Source organism: Letharia columbiana (genome assembly GCF_014066305.1).
Source record: "Letharia columbiana isolate WasteWater2 chromosome Unknown Sc0000002_s0, whole genome shotgun sequence".
Taxonomy (NCBI): domain Eukaryota; kingdom Fungi; phylum Ascomycota; class Lecanoromycetes; order Lecanorales; family Parmeliaceae; genus Letharia; species Letharia columbiana.
In genome coordinates this window covers 633026-650868 of record NW_023501038.1, presented here as the reverse complement: position 1 = coordinate 650868, position 17843 = coordinate 633026, and the positions used below count along the sequence as shown (strand labels likewise).

Genomic DNA, 17843 nt, shown 5'->3' with positions numbered 1-17843 from the left:
GGCGTGGAGTTTTGGGATGAGACTGAGGCCATCTTCGATGATGCCATGGTTGTCTTGCAGAGAGGCAAGCATGCTGAAGAAGACGACAGTGGAGCGAAAATAGCATTCTTCCCGCGGCCTTTGTCAGTGCTCGTCTCATAATTCTATATCCCTATTAGTCACCGAGGAAGAATCGACATCGGATTCAGGCTCACCAGTGTAATCGAGACGGCGCAAGCTTGAGCAGTGGCACCAACCTAAAAGAGCTGTGACCGTTGTGTTATATTCAAGAGGCTAGATGCCCCTATTAGAAACATAACAGGTTTTGCAGCTCGTTGACGTGGTTGATGAGGTAAGATTCTGACACTGGACAGGCAGATAGAGAAGACTAAGCAAGATAATGAGCGCCGAGGAGGATTCGGCATGACCGTGGGTATTTCCCACAGGCAACGTTTGTATGAGGAACATCGGGGTAAGGAAGTAAGCGAGCAAGGAGGGAGAGGAAATGAAGGCAAAGAGATAAGTGGGAAAGGTACGAAGTCGGAAGAATAGCATGCTAATTACGCTAGCTACGATACTTTAGGTGCTGTTTGTAGCAAAAGTATGAACACAAAGGCTTAGTGGGAATGTCGCTTGCTTTTTGATGCTCTATTTAGGTACTTATCAACGCAAATACTAAAGGCTACATGTGAAAGCCATCGTCAGCGAGTACATCAAAGACTGTCCCTTGCGAGCGGTAATCCTGAGTGTAAAGCTCCACGATGCAAGAATTAAAAGCGAATTGAAGAAGTGTATAAAAGATGACAACACCGGATGATTGCATAAGTTGACAAACACCTGCCTTGAGCATCTAGTCAACTTCCTCCATCGCGCTCTCCCCCGCGCCCTCCTCAGCGGGCGCCGCACTCTCCTCTGCAGCTTTCTCCTCGCTCGTTTCTGCCTCCTCATCAACGTTCAGACCCAGTGAGACAAGCTTGTGGATACGCTCGGCGAAGCCTGCTGGCTCATCAATGGTGAAGCCGGAAACCAGTAGCGATGTCTCGAAGAGGAGTTGAGTAATAGACTTGACGGTACGGTCGTTCTCGCCATCGGCATCGACCTTCTTTCTGAGTTCCTTGATGATGGATGACTTGGGCGAGATCTCAAAGGTCTTCTTCGATGACATATAAGAACTCATCGAGGTGTCACGGAGAGCTTGGGCTTTCATGATACGCTCCATGTTGGCAGACCAGCCGAATTGGCCGGTGCGGATTGCGCAGGGTGCACCAGTGAGCTTGTGGCTAACAACGACCTTCTCAACCTTGTCGCCAAGTACGTTCTTTAGCGCCTTGGCGAGAGGCTCATACTCCTTCTCTTCGGCCTCACGCTCTTTCTTCTCGTCCTCGGTCTCCTCAAGCTCGAAGTCTTTGGTGATGTCGACAAGCTTCTTGGATTCGAATTCCTTGAGCTGAGTCATGGCATACTCATCGATAGGGTCGACGAGGAACAGAACCTCGAATCCCTTCTCCTTGAGGGAATCCAAGAAAGGCGATTTCTGGACTGCCTTCAAGGACTCGCCAGTGATGTAGTACATATTCTTCTGGTGCTCGGGCATACGAGTGATGTAGTCAGCCAGCGAAGTGGTCTCCTCTCCAGACTTGGTGGAGTTGAATCGGAGAAGCTTGGCGAGAGATTGACGGTTTTGCGAATCCTCGTGAATGCCAAGCTTGATGTTCTTGCTGAAGGCCGTATAAAATTTGTCGAATTGCTCACGGTCCTCGGCGATCTCGTTGAAGAGCTCAAGCGTCTTCTTGACGATGTTCTTCTTGATAACCTTCATGATCTTGTTCTGTTGAAGGGTCTCACGGGACAAGTTTAGAGGAAGATCCTCAGAGTCGACAACACCCTTGACGAAGCTGAGCCACTCTGGGATAAGATCGGTAGCGTCGTCAGTGATGAAGACACGTCGAACATAGAGTTTGATGTTGTTCTTTGTCTTCTTAGTCTCGAAGAGATCAAACGGCGCACGCTTTGGCACGAAGAGGATAGCGCGGAACTCAAGCTGACCCTCAACGGAGAAATGCTTGACGGCCAAGTGGTCTTCCCAGTCACTGCAACCATGTCAGCACACTTTCGACAGTATCTGGTAGAGAGCAGACTTACTTTGACAGTGTTTTGTAGAAAGATCCGTACTCCTCAGCAGTGATGTCTTGGGGATTCCGAGTCCAGATGGGCTTCGTCTTGTTCAACTCCTCTTCCTCGATCTTGCTCTCCTTGACCTTCTTGGTCTTCGGCTTCTTCTTTTCTTTCTCCTCATCCTCGTCTTCTACCTCCTCGATCTTAGCCTTCTTCTCCTCATCTTCTTCTTCGCCATCCTTAGACTCCTCGGCGTCCTCATCTGGGACGTCCTTCTCGGTCTCTTTCATGACGTGAAGGTAGATGGGGTAAGAGATGAATTCGGAGTGCTTCTTGACGACTTCCTTGATCTTGCTCTCGTTCAAGTAGTCCGTCTGCTCATCCTTCAAGTACAAGATGATCTTGGTACCACGGCCGAGCTGCTCGCCCTCCTCATCCTGTGTCAGGGTGAAGGTACCACCAGCGCTGGACTCCCAGATGTACTGCTCGTCATCGTTGTGCTTGGAAACGACGGTGACTTTGTCGGCAACGAGGTAGGCAGAGTAGAAACCAACACCGAATTGGCCAATCATGGAAATATCAGCACCAGCGGTAAGAGCTTCCATAAATTGCTTGGTGCCGGAGCGGGCGATCGTGCCAAGGTTGTTGACGAGATCCTAAGGACATATTAGCTTGATGTGATTGCGGCAATGCGAGCTTTATACTCACGGCTTTGGTCATGCCAATACCAGTATCACGGATAGTCAGGGTCTTGTTCTCTTTGTCGGGAATGATGTCGACACGGAGGTCTTTGCCTGAGTCGAGCATGCTTGGGTCGGAAAGAGCAGAATAGCGGATCTTGTCAAGGGCATCGGAGGAATTCGAGATGAGTTCTCGTAGGAAAATCTCCTTATTGCTGTACACAGTGTTGATGATGAGGGACAGGAGCTGAGAGATTTCCGCCTGGAAGGCGAATGTTTCTGCGGCCATGATTGCGGTAGTTGTGTAGATTTATGATCAGGAAGCTAGCAGGAGTTAGAAGAGCTCGATGTGAGATAAGACTGAGGTAAGGTCAGGAGGTTGTGGTGTGTGAGGCTGGAAATTGAGGAATAAATAATTGAGAGGTCAAAAATTCGAGAAGCTTCTACCTTAAGTTCGGGCGCTGAGATACACTAGCGCGTGGTACACGTGACACGTATTATTGGTATTGGGAGGAGACCACTGTTTACTCTCATCAGTGTTCCATAATCCATGATGAGACTTTCGATTCAGGAAATACCAGTGGTATGTCCGAAAGAGCAATATCCTTCTCCTTCTCCTTCTCCTCTTCCCTCTTCTCCTCTCCTTCTCCTCTCCCTTCTTCTCCTTCTCTCCCTTCTTCCCCTTCTCTCCCTTCTTCGCCTCCCTCTACGCTTCCTTTTGCACTCTGCACCCCAGAATCCACAATTGCACTTCCTCTCATAAGAAAGGGCCGTAGAGTCCGCAGGCTCTGACACAAGGCCTGAACTACTCTACAAACATTTCTCAATTGCTCCAACGCCAGTAGTTTGAGACCCGTCTATACTGATCGGCCGACGGCCAATTGTCAACTTGACTATCTATCTCACACCAAGAGACCATCGCTCACGCATTGACCGGATCATGGTATCGCAGGTCGAAGGAGGCCCAACGTTACTTACATCAGGATGCCGACATTGATTGCCTACAAATACTTCTGGATCATGTTTATAAACAGATGTCCCGAAGTGAGGCAATAATATGGTCTGGAAATGGCTAGTACTGCTCTCGAAGGCAATTCTGCAAAAGCAGATGCATGATTCTGTGGGCCGCTCTCTTTATGGCAGCACTTGAAATCAGAGCTCGAGAAAGACGGTGCAGGATAGTTTGTACATATGATGGCAGACCCTTGCATCCGAATACATTATTAAGGCTGGCTATCATTTCCCTGAGCATGCTATGCCAAATGCAAATGCTAGCCCAATCCATCGGACTCCTTCCCTTCGTCGAGCTTAGGATATCCCCCCAATCGTGCATGCGAATCTATGCTCTTCCTGCCAGCCACCCCCGATTCAATGTCGCTGAGTACCCATTATCGCCAGAGCCCCATGTCCTCCAAACCCAGACCGCCATAGCGCCCAAGATCCCAACGGATCCAACGACTTGGAATGCAATCCAACCCTTTCGTTTCATGACTTCATTCCATCTCAGTAGCCCAAGTGGATCTCCGGGATCTAGCAAGCCACGATGGCCTGAAAGCCTTGGGAGTTCCAGCTTCGTTGCTTCCAACCCCTTCTCTGTTCGTGCGGCCAAGGATGAGTCTTGTGTTGGTACAAGAGACCCGTCGTCGATGCACTCGCCAATCTTCTCTGTGAGCCAGACCGCTCTCTCGCCACGAGAAATGGCCTCGTATCTAGCTCGCTCGTTTTGAAGACTCCTTTGAAGTTCACCCGCCCACCTGGCCAGTCTGATTTGCGCTAATTTCTCTTCTTGTTGAGTATGGTCCGCTATCCTAGATTGAGCATATGGTGACATTCCATTAGAATATGAGACTATCGCCTGCGATGTAGTGGGAGAATAGGTTGTAGATGTTACGGATGCCAGAGGACGACTGTGCGCAGGATTTGGAGTAGGGCGTGGAAAAAGACTTGGTTTAGTGAGAGCCTTCGAGCCTTGTGCGCGGACAAGCTTTCTTGCCGCTAGGTGCCTCATACATGCAATGTTGTCTTGGTCGAAGACTTGCTGTACCAAATTGGCTAGCTCGGATGGGATGAGCGGTCGAACGTATTGAGGTGACATTAACATGCTGGCATCCATGTTATCGTTGTCATCTGAAGGCGCCGCGCACACTGTGTATGGATGTGATGCAATAGCAGCTTCACCATCAAAAGCAAAAGGCCTGATATCCGCATGCTGCAGCTTTTCAAAGATAGAGCGTCTTAGGACCTCAGTCTCTTCTGGGGATAGTGTGTCTGACTTTGCGATTAGAGGAACAATATTGGTAAGTGCTGCTAGACGTTGGAGGAAGATAATGTCCTCGTCTTTGAGATCTGTAGCAACTGTCAACAGGCATTGTTTCAGGAAATGAACGAGACGACATGCCTTGTGCTATCATGTAAAAAACCACATCGACCATTACACCACCGCTTCCGCTCAACAGGCTTACGAAATCGCCTTGACTTCCAACAGTGTCTGCAAAAGGCTTGTTGAATTGCGCCTCCACGTACTTTAAGACGGACTCAATGCTCTCCATCCTCGACATTCCGTGACTGTAGCCTGGCGTATCAACGAAGCAAAGATTCCGTTCAAGCACAGTATCGCCCACACTTTTTCGACGGCGGAGGACTTTGGTTTCTTCGATATCTGACCACCATGTTGGGTAAGGCTTGGTGCTTGCGTATACCTCTGTGATCTTATTTGTAGACCTGATGTTGGCGCTGCTTGGCTTGCTCTTGGATTTTCGAGATGAAAGCGGGTCGATGGAAGGAATATTTGGTGATAAGGGATCTACGTGCACGATGTCTTCGCAGGTCTGCACAATTGACTTGATGAGAGACGTCTTTCCGACTCCTGTAACTTACTATAAGCATCAAGTAGTCTTGAGATCCTCCTGGGATTTCTATTCGCATACCTGAGTCTCCAGCGATCAGCACCTTCAGCCTGCCGAGACTTTTTCCCCGCTCAGTGAATGGCCTTCGGCTGGGCATCTTGATGCTTGGCATGATGAGCTGAGGGGCACTGTCTTGCATGGAGGATTGATGTTGAGGCTCAACATCATCATCCTCGCTCGAGGCTATGGCTTGACTACCGCCCTCGTCCATGGAATCCTCATCCGAAGGCCTGAAAGAACGGTTCGAAAAAGACTTAGGGCTGCTCGGCATCGATGACAAAGGAGCTTGAGATGAGAGTGATGCAAATGATTGGGACATGCTAGGGGCCAAGTGATCTGCCTGACTCGGATTGTACGGTGATGAATTCCCGGTATTGACAGGAGCTTGCTCAACGCTTCCGCGAGAGCTGTCCCGAGTCTTTGGCCTGGGTCTCAGTGTAGACCGTCGTCTCCCCTCGTGACCATTCCCCACATCCTCGTCATCTTCCTCGTCGTCGTCCTCTGTCTTTATAGGCGGAGAGGCCTCGGAGATTGTCTCTTGCAAGCTTCGTACACCGAATGTGCTGTCACTGCCGGGCCCAGACGCTTTCGCAGACGAGCTTTCTAGCTCATCCTCACTTACCATACGGAAAGAGGTAGGCGCGTTGTGAGCGAGGCCTGCAGTGGAGGTGAGGCCCGCTGCATCGAGGTCCTTTCGGGGTCGTCTCCCAAGCACATCTGCGCCTGGGCGCATCTTTGCATCCGACGACACAACACTCGTGCAATATTAGGATTCTGCGCCGATGGTATGTTCAGCTGAGCAGGGTGGTTGCGTTGGAGGTTGCGTGTATAATGACGCTGTTTTAGATTGTAGGTGCCCCTCATGCCCCACTTTCGCTACCGATGAAATTTTCGAAGTCCCAGAGATAGCAGAGGAGGAGGCTTCAGCCAGCAAGGTCATGTCAATATGTACTCTAGCAAGTGGCGCCTGTCAAATTTTGGTGTCTGTTGAAGCTATCCTAGGTAGCGAGTGTACCCTGCAGCCGCTCGTCACTAGTCTCAAACAGCTGATCACGACCAAGAAGGGTTGGTATCTACTATAGCGTACGATCATGGTCCCAGTGAAAGTGAAAGTGAATATAGATCAGATCCGGACATAGTCTTTTGTCTCTACTTATGTAAAGGCTCTCAGTAATACTATGTACATCCAAGAAGCGTAGTTGGCAAGAAATTGATGACCTAGAGATATTGACAAAGCCAGCTACCCTTAGTCGTGCAAAGATGGACGTGCACCACGCAAGTAACGACCGAGCCTGCAGACCTGAGCGCATCTAGGTATCTTCGCGACTGTACTGTACCAAGTAACCAAAGCCGCCGTTTATAAAAGGAGAATCGTAACTGGATGCAGTCTGCAAAACATTTTCACCGCACTCGCTATGCTAGACAGGAGTAAAGTCAGAAGATCATACTGAATCGACGGCTTGGTGCCTTTGAATGTTGGTATCGAGGGTCGAGATCCGGCGTGAATAGAGATGGAAATTGGGCTTGAGCTCTCGCCGGGTTGGTGGTTGAAAGGCTCGTGTTGTTGGAGATGCCTCACCAGCGGGTCATGCAGCAGGAGGCTGACCACGGCCTCTCGGTCCGCCACGAGAATAACCACCGCGGCCTCCATCCTTTGGAAAGCCACCCCTTCCCGAACTGCTTCCTGGACGGCCCTCGTTACCTCCACGACCACCACGCATCCCCCCTCTTCCCGCAAAGTTGCCTCCATACGCGTTCGCACGGGGTCGGCGCTCTTCGACGTAGATCTGCTCGCCTCCAATAGAATGAGGGTTAGCGGCGACAGCAGCAATGTAGGCAGCTGCGTCGGCAAATTCCACAAAAGCACAATTCTGCTGAAGAGTTAGAATTCCATAGTCATGATAGGGCTGTGTCAGTAAGATACATACCTTCGGACGGCTGACATCGAAATACACCAATTTACCATACTGAGCTAGCGTGGTCTTGAGAATAGACGCATCAACTTTGTCGGTGACGTTCTTCACGTAGCCCAGAACGTTCTCCTGGCTCCCAGATACTGACTGAGAGTGCTGACGGCCTTGCTTCTTACTGTTGTCAGAACCTGCCATCTGCCAGCCACTATTGGCATTCTGCTGTGTCTTGGCTGGAGAATCCTCATTTGATGTTGTTGGAGGAGTGACTGATCGGTTTGTGGAGGATGGAGCGGCTTTGGACTGAGGTGCAGGAGGTGTGGCAGTCGAATTGCTGGAAGAGGCACCGTTCGGCACAGCTGGTGCAGCGACGCGGTTAGCAGCAACCAATTTTGCCCATGTCTTTGGGGCAGCAGGCTTTGGAGGTGCCGCAGCTGTTGCAGAGGCTGCAGACTCCACCGGAGCTGCTTTGGCAGGCTTAGGTGGAGAAGCAATCGGTGTAGGTTCTGGGTCCCGAGGTTTTTCTGGCTGTGCTTCGTCCTCGACGGCCGCTATCTCTGCTGTCTGCTCAGGAGCATCTGCAACTTCTTCGTCCACTTCCTTTACCGCTGGAGCAGCGGCAGGGGCGTCCTCAGCAACATCAACGGCCTCAGTAGGGGTATGGCCGTTCGCTGGTGTTGCATCAGCGGGGAGAACCTCGTCTGACGTTGGTTTCTGGAAAACTTCCTCCTCCAGCTTCCTGTCAATCTGCTCGGCATCGTGCTCTTGTTGGACCGGATCAGCAGAGCTAGTCAAGGTTGTTGATTCGGGCTCAGGCTCGAGAGCCTGACTGGGGGCAGCCTCCTCGGGTACCTCCCCGTTCTCCATCTCCTCTTCCTCGTCTTCCAGAATGTACCGAAAGATGTCGTTGAGTACAAAGTACCCTTTCGGTTGCTCTGCCAGAACGAATGTTTGGACAAACTTTCGATGCGCGGCCGCTTTGTTGCTAATCTCCCCAATAACCTGGACGACAATGTTGTTGAAAGACTCCTGGGAGTCTACATTGGATACTCTGACCTTACAGTCTTGGAAGTCCAGTTGCTTTATGCGGTCATTGATGGCCTGCAAGTGAAGTCAGTAATCATTCTACCTTGGGCAAAAAGGAAAGCGTACCCGCTGGCCGACGGAGACGTCAACTTTCTGCGTTTCGACCCCCGAAACGAATTGAGACCGTTTGTTGTAGTACAGCTGAAGACCTGTGAGCTACAAAGGATCTCACACTTTAGATCGCATGGTGTCTTACATAGAGCGTTTCCGGGTTCTTGCTGAGAGTCGTGTAATACGATTCCACAAAGTACCATCCGACCTCATCCTTGGAAGGAGCTTTGTTGGCTTCAACGGCGCCAGTAGGTTCGGAAGAAGTCGGTGCTGTCGTAGCAGCCGCATCTTCACCAGATACTCCGGCTGGGGTATTGCCATTCGACGCGATCAGGCCTTGGGATGGGACGAAGGATTCAGCCTGGCCGTACGGGTATTGAGCCCCATAGTTGCCGTTGACGGTCTTACTATCGGCCATTCTCGGTTTTGGGATGAGCTGGGATGAGACGGGCGCTGAATATGAAGTGGATGCTCGAAGGTAGCTTGAATGATCGCGGAAGGTAATGAGGCTAGGTGATGAGGTTGCACGAAGATAGCAGGGCGGCAAAACTTTTTTACAGCTACATCATTGAGGATTAGCTGACGAAATTGGCCGATTCGAGGGTGTATTACCAGGAAGAGGATGAGAATAAACAATCCGAAGCGCTTTTATGGATGCAATTGATTTCCTAGCAACGAAAAATACGTCCAGTTAATCGTGCGAGGCTCCGAGTTCGTGGAAAACACCCGAGTAATGTCTCGGACAAGTGGTGTGAGTTATGAAATTGCGTCCTTCCAAGACCTTGTGATTAGAGAATTAATATTTGAGTGTCTACGTGAAGTGTCAAGTGAGTGCCTTCAGTATTTTTAATCAAGCGCCGACGAAATTTCCTTAAAGTACCTATCCGCCGCCTGTTAGCGGTGCGGGACGTTTACTGTCGAGACTGGACACTCTGACTTTATATCATGATGACCTATGTATTTTTGATTATGAACACTAGGGAAACACTTCGTGGAAAATCCGGTTATATATGCTCGCCCATGAATGCTCCAGCAAAGATCTACGTCGTTTTCTATGAAGCTAGATGCAGGTCGTATACAACAGTCGGCTGGCAACAGTCAAGAAGGAATTGTGCCGTGTACTGCATCCATTTTACCACCTGTTTGATGCTGCAAGGTGCTACTATCCAGCCAGACCATACTGTAGATGTGTGACTGAATCAATGAGTTTCTTGTCACTGAATTGACATTGAGCAGCACGCCGGTATGCTTGCCACGTTCGACGAAAATGCAACAGGAACATGTCCTCCCAAACTCCACGGCTTGCAGTCTTCTTACACCAATGGAAATGCTGGGTATTGGCGTGTACACAAACGAACAATCAAGAAATATCGCTGGAGCGGCGACCCGGTGACAACTCAGGCGCCAGCTATCCACACGAGTTGCAAAGACAATGAGGTACAGAACATCATCGTAGCCGTGACCTTGTTCTAGAAGTGAGATCGGGTCCCGACCTCATAACGCAGTAGTGACTGACCTCCCCATTCCCGCCTTCTCGTCCATCAACTTCGGTCTGAATGTCGCGTCTTGATCCGTCATCCTCCGACCAAGTGCGCGCTCGACCTTTGCCCCCAAGGCCAGCTTGCTGAGGCTATCGGTCTTTTCCGGTGTAGGTTGGTATCGTTGCTGCTGTAGACGTTTCTGCTCCAAGCGATCAAAGCCTTGTGTCCACTCTTTGATCTCCTGCATCCGCGGATCGCCATTCGATGATGATGCGTTGGTGTGTGAGGTGCTGTCAGAGGCTGCGAGAGACGAGACTCCGCTAAAGGTTGAGAATCGTTTGGACGTTCGTTTAGATGCGACCTGTAAAATATTCTCTGTTAGCGGAGATGCGTCGTCGATGATCCAGGCTAGGTGACGGAGAATGTGGCAGTCGCAACGGTCCAAATCCTCATTGTTCCGAGATGGTCAACATCAACAACGAAGAGCTTCTTGCATGGTCTGAGACGCATTGTTCGTTGGAATTGGGTTGTGGATTCGAGTGAGACAGCCATTCGGACGGGTAGAAAGAGGTGAGACTTACAGATGGAGCCATAATTGCTCTCTCGGATTCCTGAGAATGCCGACCCATAAGGAGCGACGAAGAAGACTTTGACGGAATGAATTTGGGAGGAGCTGATGCGCCTTTGAGTAGTGGAATGATTGAAAGCTTCTTGTTTTTGGAGCCGAGGATCAGCGCACTGAAAGGTAGGTCTGACCCGGATTGAGTGAGCTGTGAACTCTGGTGGTGACGTCGATCCAGGGTTTGCTGAAGTTTATTTTGATGAAGCGATGTAACTCTGGTCGTCACCAAGCTTGATGAGCAATCGGCTTGTAGAGGTACGATAGAGTAGTACTCTAAAGTATGAAAACGAATTTGAGGGAAAGAAGGTTGTTGGGGGTTTTGGGGGGGGGGAACTGGGTGGTAAATAATAATGTAATAGGTATCTAGGTATCTTGCAAGAAACTGGCTCTGGCTCAGCCCAGGTTATTGGTTATTATGATCGCCACAAAAGTCTGCTGCGTTGCTCGGCCACACGCCATGTTGTTCTACAGACTAAAGTACCTTACGCATAAGTACTTTAGTTCTTACATACCGTTTCCGTCACTCTCCGTCATCAAATCTTACAAATGCTCTCAAGTCTAACACCTATCATTAAGTACTAGTACATGGATCATCCACCGACAGGAGATCAAACTTAGAAGTGATTAATTGACCTTCCTCGCTCCTATCGCTCAACTACTACCTTCCTTGCTGTCTTGAGGAGCTCGCGAGACACAAAGAATTGCGGCCCAGGGGCAGTGCGAAGCTAAGGTCGAGATTAAGGTCAGGCAAACACATGGCAGCAAGGATCTCGATGCCCTCTAGGCTGGATTGAGGGTAGCCGAGCGGCGGAAGAAATTGAAGATCTTTATCCAATCAGGATACACTACTACTACCTCACTACGGTATCCATTGTTATCGAGACGCTCCCGTGCTTTGGAAAGCCGCATATCAAGTACCGGTACGGCGGATGCTACACGAGGAAGAATATGAAGTCACGAGGAGGTCCCTTGGAAATCCGGAGCATTGACTTTTCGACCAGCTCTGTGATTTGAAGGGTCCGACAATGCCGAAGCACAAGCATTTGCTGAGTGCCAAGAAGCATACAGGGAAGAAGAAGCAGCCCGAGGTCCGCAAATTGCCAGAACGCTCGACCAAATCTGTGTTGGCTTTTGATTATTGATGCTAGCTGCAGGTCATTGAAACTGCCAACGAATTTCTTGCAGGTACGAGTAAGAAGAATCACACCCGAAGATGTAACCTTGAGCCGATCTCAAGCTAATTCCCGGGCAGTCGGTGTCGATTTTGAAGAAGCTGGAGAGAAATGGCGGGCTGGAGATGCTGCCAAGTCTTTGAGGTTCTTCGTCCGTGCAATTGATACCTACGATGCCGGACTTCGGAATTTCCCCCTGTCTTTTGACCTATCATATAACAAGTGAGATGCAGACCTCTTCAAGCTGTCAGTGTCACTGAAGGTCATCAGGGCTCGGCTGCAGTACGAAGTTGCTCAGCAACCTCGATTACTCGAGTACTTACCCACTCCACTAATTGAACTCTTGCAAACAACTCTCGACTCTCATAGGCGAGCACTGACAATCGACCAAGATAATGCTGATCTTCTCTTGTATGCATTCGCCGGATATCAAAGTTGACAGGGGCTGACATCATTAGCAGCAATACGGCTCAGGTACTGACAAGTCTGGCTGAAGCCATTAGTGAAGGCAAGAAACCGACAGGATCTCGAGGCGATGCACTTCGTCTATTTCAAGAATCCTTAGAGCTCTTTCAACGGTGTCTCAACATCCAAGAATTCAAGCATACTCAAGATCAAAAGAGTGACGCACAAGAAGCACAGTTGCCTAATGCTGACAGTGCTAGTGTGGATAACATTAGTAGTGCTGCCTCCAATGCGTCGGAGGAAGAAGTCTGGGCCTCCGTGGAAGAGCCGGTCACGAAAGACGCACTATGCGATACTACTATAGCACAACTAGATACCCTGACAGCGGTTTGTAGTCTGGCTCCTTCTCACGCCGACCTTGCATGGGTGGAAGGAAATTACCTCACCACGCTGAAAGATAAGGTATCATTGTATGTCGATGGTTCAAGTCGTCACCACGAAGCTGCGCTTGCACAAGCAAGGTTTACTTGCGCACTATCTGACGCAGCCTTTCGAGGTGGACGACTTGATCTGCCTACCTATGAGACGGAACTGAACGCTGCATTCACCAGTCTGGATCTCGACCTTTCGAATGATCCTCCGAGTCTTTGCGACAAAGCAGACGCAGAACTGGCGTTCATCGCGAGTGTTCAAGCCGCTGTTCAACAAGCACAGTCCTCTGAGCTGGCCCAAATAAGCAGCATATGCTGGAAGCACATAACCAAAGCGCTCGACAGCCTCACCGATGCTTCGAAGCTCCCTGATGCCCAGAATCTTCCACGCATCCACATTCGACGAGGAGATTGCGAACTACTGCGGATGCAATTGGGTGACGCGCCTCTGTATTATGATCTCGCTGTCAAGAGTGCTCCGACACTGCTCAAGAACGCGGAAGTATATTTCCGTGGTGCAGCAAATCTAGGAAAGAGGGACGCGGGTAACGAAGAAGAGCAGAACGAAGCAGAGGTCAAACAGTCGATTATGGCAGGACTGGCGGGTGATACAGAAAAGATTTCGTTGTTGGTAAAGGCTCGAAGACATCTTGTAGAGTCAATTGTGGAGGAGATGAGAGATGACGGCTTGTTGGGCGAGAAAAGTTTGCAGAAAATAGGAAGCATGTTCGCATGAGGTGCTGGGTATGTATCAACAACCATCAACCCACACAATGGTAATTCAAGACTTGCTGCTTATTTCGACCATTTCAGATTGGGGGATTGCCCCATGCCCAGTGACAGCATGACTCCAAACACCTTGCCCAGTACCTTTCAAGCCTTCCAAGTCGTTCTTTCATAACCGGCTTCCTCTCGCCCTCACTCCAATCTCACCATCCATTTCCATTGCCTCCTTTCTCATCTCGCTGCCCTCAACAACATCGCCCATGGCACCATTCGCACCGTCCAGATCTGCAATCACTGCTTCCAGACCGCTGACAAGTCGCTCTACTTCGTCTCTCTGTCTCTCTACTCCCTTCGCCACTTGTTCGTTTTCAACTTGTACAGCCTGTAGCTCGGTCTCTAGTTGCGATTGTGTAGACGCAAGATAAGGTGCCAGGTGCGCTAGGTAGAGGGATTGCGGGGGAAGCGTGTGCGGACTGCAATTCAACCATCGCTGCCAGTCAGCGCAAGCTCTCGCACTCGCTCTGCGCAAAGTCTCGCATTCTCAAGGAACGTCCAGGAACCCCCCCCCCAACAAACAGGGAAGATAGACCAGAATATACTCACGGCTCATTCGGCAGCATTCCCTCCCCACCCCCCTCCCTTCTTGCCTTTGCAGTGCCCACCAGCCTTTCCAGCTCATTCAATCCCCCCACTACATCCTTCTCGACCAAAATTTCCTCAAATTCCCGCTTCGCCTTATCTTCCACCTGTCCAACGATCTGTCTCCACACGTTGTTCAAAACCGCTGGGGCGGATTTGGCGGACGTCGGGAAACAAGCGGCGAAGTTGGCGTAGGAACAGGTGTGAACCGTGTGCGTGAGCGCTGCGGTGAACATGTTGTTGAGAGCTGTGGCGCGGGGACCGGGCGTTTGGGCGGAGGGAGGGGGCGGGGCGGGGGAAGGGGAGCGGTTGTCCGTGGTGGTTGTCGCCATTCTATTGGGGGTGGTATCAGAGCTGAATTGGAAGCCTGATGATCACTGATGCCCCTATAGATGAGTTCCAAGTAACTCCTTACATCAAGATCTTTCTCCAAAGTTGTGTTTACGCGCTTGCAGACGCGTAGTCGGATCACTAGCGCCGGTTCAAACGTGGGGAAGCCTCGAGTCGAAAAGCATCCAGCGAGTAAGGTCCTTCTTCAACATTTCATCAATGAACTACGTACTCCGTCTCCGTACATTCTCTTCGATCGTGTGACTCTTGCGCTTCTCTCATTGCTATTCCATTATTCCTGTCTCGCATGTGGGCTTGCTTTCCGGGCTCGAGCGCAGCCTTTTTGGTACAATTGACGTTGCCAGAATCGCTGATCCTGGCTTTCATCTAATCATACATTGCGATGATGCTAATTTCACCCCTCCCATTCTCCTAAAATTCCAGCTTCGGTCTCTTTTTCTGTTTTCAGGAGAGAATGGTTTGAACAAAGAGGCCCCATGAACGCCGTTTTCGGAGTCTATGGTAATGTATGTCTTCGTCTACAAAGACCGGTACTTCCTGTTTCTTCAGATGGGCAGATTTTCCCAGATAGCCACAGCGTTAGCATTACCCTCCTCTCAGCACTGTAAAATCGTCCATCTCACAGCACTTTGTATGAGAAAGAGCAAGACTGCTCTGCAATGTCATCGCCTTGTCTCTTCTATCTTCGGAAACTTCCCTCCTCCAAAATCATTGGCCGGGAATTTGGCCCCTCCATGGTCCCTCGTCTTTCATATGCAGCTCAGAGCGTTCACGCTGCTAGGCTGTTGACGTCGTCCAGCATAGCTTGTGGGCCTTCAATCAAGGCTCTCCTACTGTGCCATCATCGTTTGTCATGCATAGAATCCAGGACCATCAACATTCACCAGACCTCATCTCCAGCAGCCTCAAGCAACGTACTTGCCAGCCTGGATTCCAAAACAATGCTATATCATACAAATTCCAAAGCAACCAAAGCCGCTAGCCTCCGTAGCTGGGACACTTGGTCACCGCACGCCAGTCTTCGCCGCAAGCAGATCAAGCAGCACTTCGGCCTTGGGTATTTCTCCCGCATCCTTGATCAAGTACTTTTCTGCGGGCTGCTAAGCAATCGCGTGGTGTTGAGGTGGGTAAAGGCTCCAAAGGGAAAGCTGGACTGGCTTAGCAGAACCACCCCAATCTCAGATGCTAAACGAGGGCCTTGTTACTTGATAGAGGTAACGAAACCCCTTGCCAATGGACCTTGGACACAAGCAATCATTCAAGAGCGAATGAATGCCGTGCTGTATGGAATGACACAGGCCTTTGTTTTAATGCATCGTCACAACTGCGTTTCCTTTCAACGGTTGGTTGGCCGAGATGTGAGTGGAGGACAATCCGGATATGGATCTATGTTCCAAAAGTTATTGCAAAGACTGGAGAAAGAGGCTAATCGCAGACTCAAAGGGCTGCCAAAATCATGGCAGTTGAGAAGTCCCCGCAGGTGACAACTATGTCCTTGCAGGGTCTTCGATACAGGAGTAAGGATTTGGTTAACCTGATGGGGATGATCAATCTAAGCTTCGAACAAGGAGCGGTGGACAGACTCTAAGCGGGGGTTGGGCCCTTCACAAATCAAAACCAACAATGACAATCGATGTCATGATTCCTGATGTTGAACGGGGCCAAACCCCTGTAAGTGAGGATCATACTACCAAGACTACTATTTCAAATATTATCGTACTGCAGGAGCCCAACCCAAGCACTCCATCACGCAGGTCGCCAGGACATGGAAAAGGAAGATAAGTGATGATATAAATGGAGCCAAGCAGCCTCTCAGCTCCTAAATCGATTCAAGCACGGAGATATCTCCCATCAAAGTGAACGACTTTAAATGAAGACAACTTCGGAAAGCGTCGATAGTGTTCATATACGTTGCAGCCTGGGTTCCAATGGTGCGGGTGAGGGGGACCCGATGAGGCTGAAGGATTCTTGATGCCTGCGTAGGCAGAAGCTGAAGATTTTGGTGCAGCACCTGGGTACAGATTTACCTGTCAGCATGCTGTCAGTTTGTTCTGGAGCGTTCTCCAACGGTCGCAAACAGCCTCGCTTCTTGACCGCCTTTTCGCTTTGACCTTAGGAGAAGCTGCGCTCCCACCTTTTCTTCTTGATACACATCAATCCTCTCGCCAGATTCTACACAGCAGAGAACGGAAGATGTCTTCAACCCCTTCTATCAAAGCGCTGCTCTCCATCGCCGTCCAACTGGCGGAAAGTCTATCGGAACGAATACCAAAATCGGGGTCTCTGCAACGCGACTGCAAACAAACTGCCATGAACCTACGCACCTGGCGCACGAATCTCCCGTCCGAGATGGAATTTCTACTGAAGCCGACAGGTGATAAGGGCCTGTACATGGCCATATTATCGCCGCTGTCCGAAATTCTCTGCATTCTGTGTATGTCGCTGCACACTTTGCCGAACAGCCACTAATATAATACAGGCCAACTCATCTGGACGACCCACGAGCTAGGCAAACCTCCATCACTCGACACCGTCTCCCGCACCTACGAAGCGGAGCAGAAGATTAAGAGTGCATCGCCGTCAATCAAGAAATTCATGGACGACCTTGGTACGTAGATTTAGGAGTAAATGCTTCCTGTTTGGTAGCAAATTCGAGCCACAATCCAGATTTCGGGAACAGAAGGCTCCTTCCCTCCTCCAGAACTGTGTTGTTCCTTCCGTAAAAAGCCATGTTTCGGCAGCGAAAGGATCTTCCGCTCTCCCAATGTGTTTCTTTTCTCCCTCTACTACCCAAAGAGAACTACGCTGACTCCGAAATTTGCATAGGCGTATGGCAAAAGCCGAAAAGGGGTCACGCGCCGCTCGCCGTCCTTTTCGATCAGACGTCACGGAGTGACAAAGTCTTCACTTTCACGGAAAAGGCGGTGAATGGACACATGGGTGCATGTTCCAACGGGCTGATGGAACTGACCAAGAGGATCGATAGAGCAAGGAAACGGCACGTGGGGCTTAGGTTGCTGGCTGGGAAAGCGGCCTGAATGATTTGGTATGAAGAGACACGGTAGGACGAGGTGGTGGTGATTAATAATGAGAAAAATACCCCCCCCACCTCCTCCCCACCTTCCCCGTTGCAAGCTCTCCGAAGTTCTCATGCGTCTGGACTTTCGAGTTCCAACCCAAACGGGTAGTGCCATCCACATGCATCCTTCCGGCCATGACTTCCATCGCTTCGTCACCTATTATCCTACCACATAGGTGACGAACCATACATGCATTTCTATCAAGCATC

General features: G+C 50.2%; 7 protein-coding genes across 7 annotated transcripts; 2 read left to right on the top strand and 5 right to left on the bottom strand.

Annotated features, from left to right (window-relative positions):
* Nucleotides 1-829: 829 nt before the first annotated feature.
* HO173_001183 (uncharacterized protein) lies at nucleotides 830-3063 on the bottom strand (the record flags this gene model as incomplete). Its single annotated transcript, XM_037303127.1, has 3 exons — nucleotides 830-2069; nucleotides 2122-2750; nucleotides 2803-3063. 3 exons carry the CDS (start codon nucleotides 3061-3063, stop codon nucleotides 830-832), a joined length of 2130 nt encoding a protein of 709 aa, XP_037169774.1.
* A 1050-nt stretch (nucleotides 3064-4113) lies between these two features.
* HO173_001182 (uncharacterized protein) lies at nucleotides 4114-6413 on the bottom strand (the record flags this gene model as incomplete). The annotated part of the gene is made up of 3 exons (XM_037303126.1): nucleotides 4114-5120; nucleotides 5173-5640; nucleotides 5702-6413. 3 exons carry the CDS (start codon nucleotides 6411-6413, stop codon nucleotides 4114-4116), a joined length of 2187 nt encoding a protein of 728 aa, XP_037169773.1.
* An 853-nt stretch (nucleotides 6414-7266) lies between these two features.
* Nucleotides 7267-9145, bottom strand: HO173_001181 (uncharacterized protein; the record flags this gene model as incomplete). Its single annotated transcript, XM_037303125.1, has 4 exons — nucleotides 7267-7551; nucleotides 7609-8691; nucleotides 8743-8817; nucleotides 8873-9145. The coding sequence occupies 4 exons, from the start codon at nucleotides 9143-9145 to the stop codon at nucleotides 7267-7269; spliced, it is 1716 nt and encodes a 571-aa protein (XP_037169772.1).
* A 1029-nt stretch (nucleotides 9146-10174) lies between these two features.
* HO173_001180 (uncharacterized protein) lies at nucleotides 10175-10801 on the bottom strand (the record flags this gene model as incomplete). Its single annotated transcript, XM_037303124.1, has 3 exons — nucleotides 10175-10190; nucleotides 10244-10569; nucleotides 10790-10801. 3 exons carry the CDS (start codon nucleotides 10799-10801, stop codon nucleotides 10175-10177), a joined length of 354 nt encoding a protein of 117 aa, XP_037169771.1.
* Nucleotides 10802-11855: 1054 nt separating this feature from the next.
* HO173_001179 (uncharacterized protein) lies at nucleotides 11856-13574 on the top strand (the record flags this gene model as incomplete). Its single annotated transcript, XM_037303123.1, has 5 exons — nucleotides 11856-11918; nucleotides 11985-12015; nucleotides 12083-12224; nucleotides 12273-12413; nucleotides 12464-13574. 5 exons carry the CDS (start codon nucleotides 11856-11858, stop codon nucleotides 13572-13574), a joined length of 1488 nt encoding a protein of 495 aa, XP_037169770.1.
* A 159-nt stretch (nucleotides 13575-13733) lies between these two features.
* On the bottom strand, nucleotides 13734-14535 carry HO173_001178 (uncharacterized protein; the record flags this gene model as incomplete). Its single annotated transcript, XM_037303122.1, has 2 exons — nucleotides 13734-14037; nucleotides 14168-14535. The coding sequence occupies 2 exons, from the start codon at nucleotides 14533-14535 to the stop codon at nucleotides 13734-13736; spliced, it is 672 nt and encodes a 223-aa protein (XP_037169769.1).
* Nucleotides 14536-16747: 2212 nt separating this feature from the next.
* HO173_001177 (uncharacterized protein) lies at nucleotides 16748-17592 on the top strand (the record flags this gene model as incomplete). The annotated part of the gene is made up of 3 exons (XM_037303121.1): nucleotides 16748-16988; nucleotides 17034-17162; nucleotides 17381-17592. 3 exons carry the CDS (start codon nucleotides 16748-16750, stop codon nucleotides 17590-17592), a joined length of 582 nt encoding a protein of 193 aa, XP_037169768.1.
* Nucleotides 17593-17843: the final 251 nt, after the last annotated feature.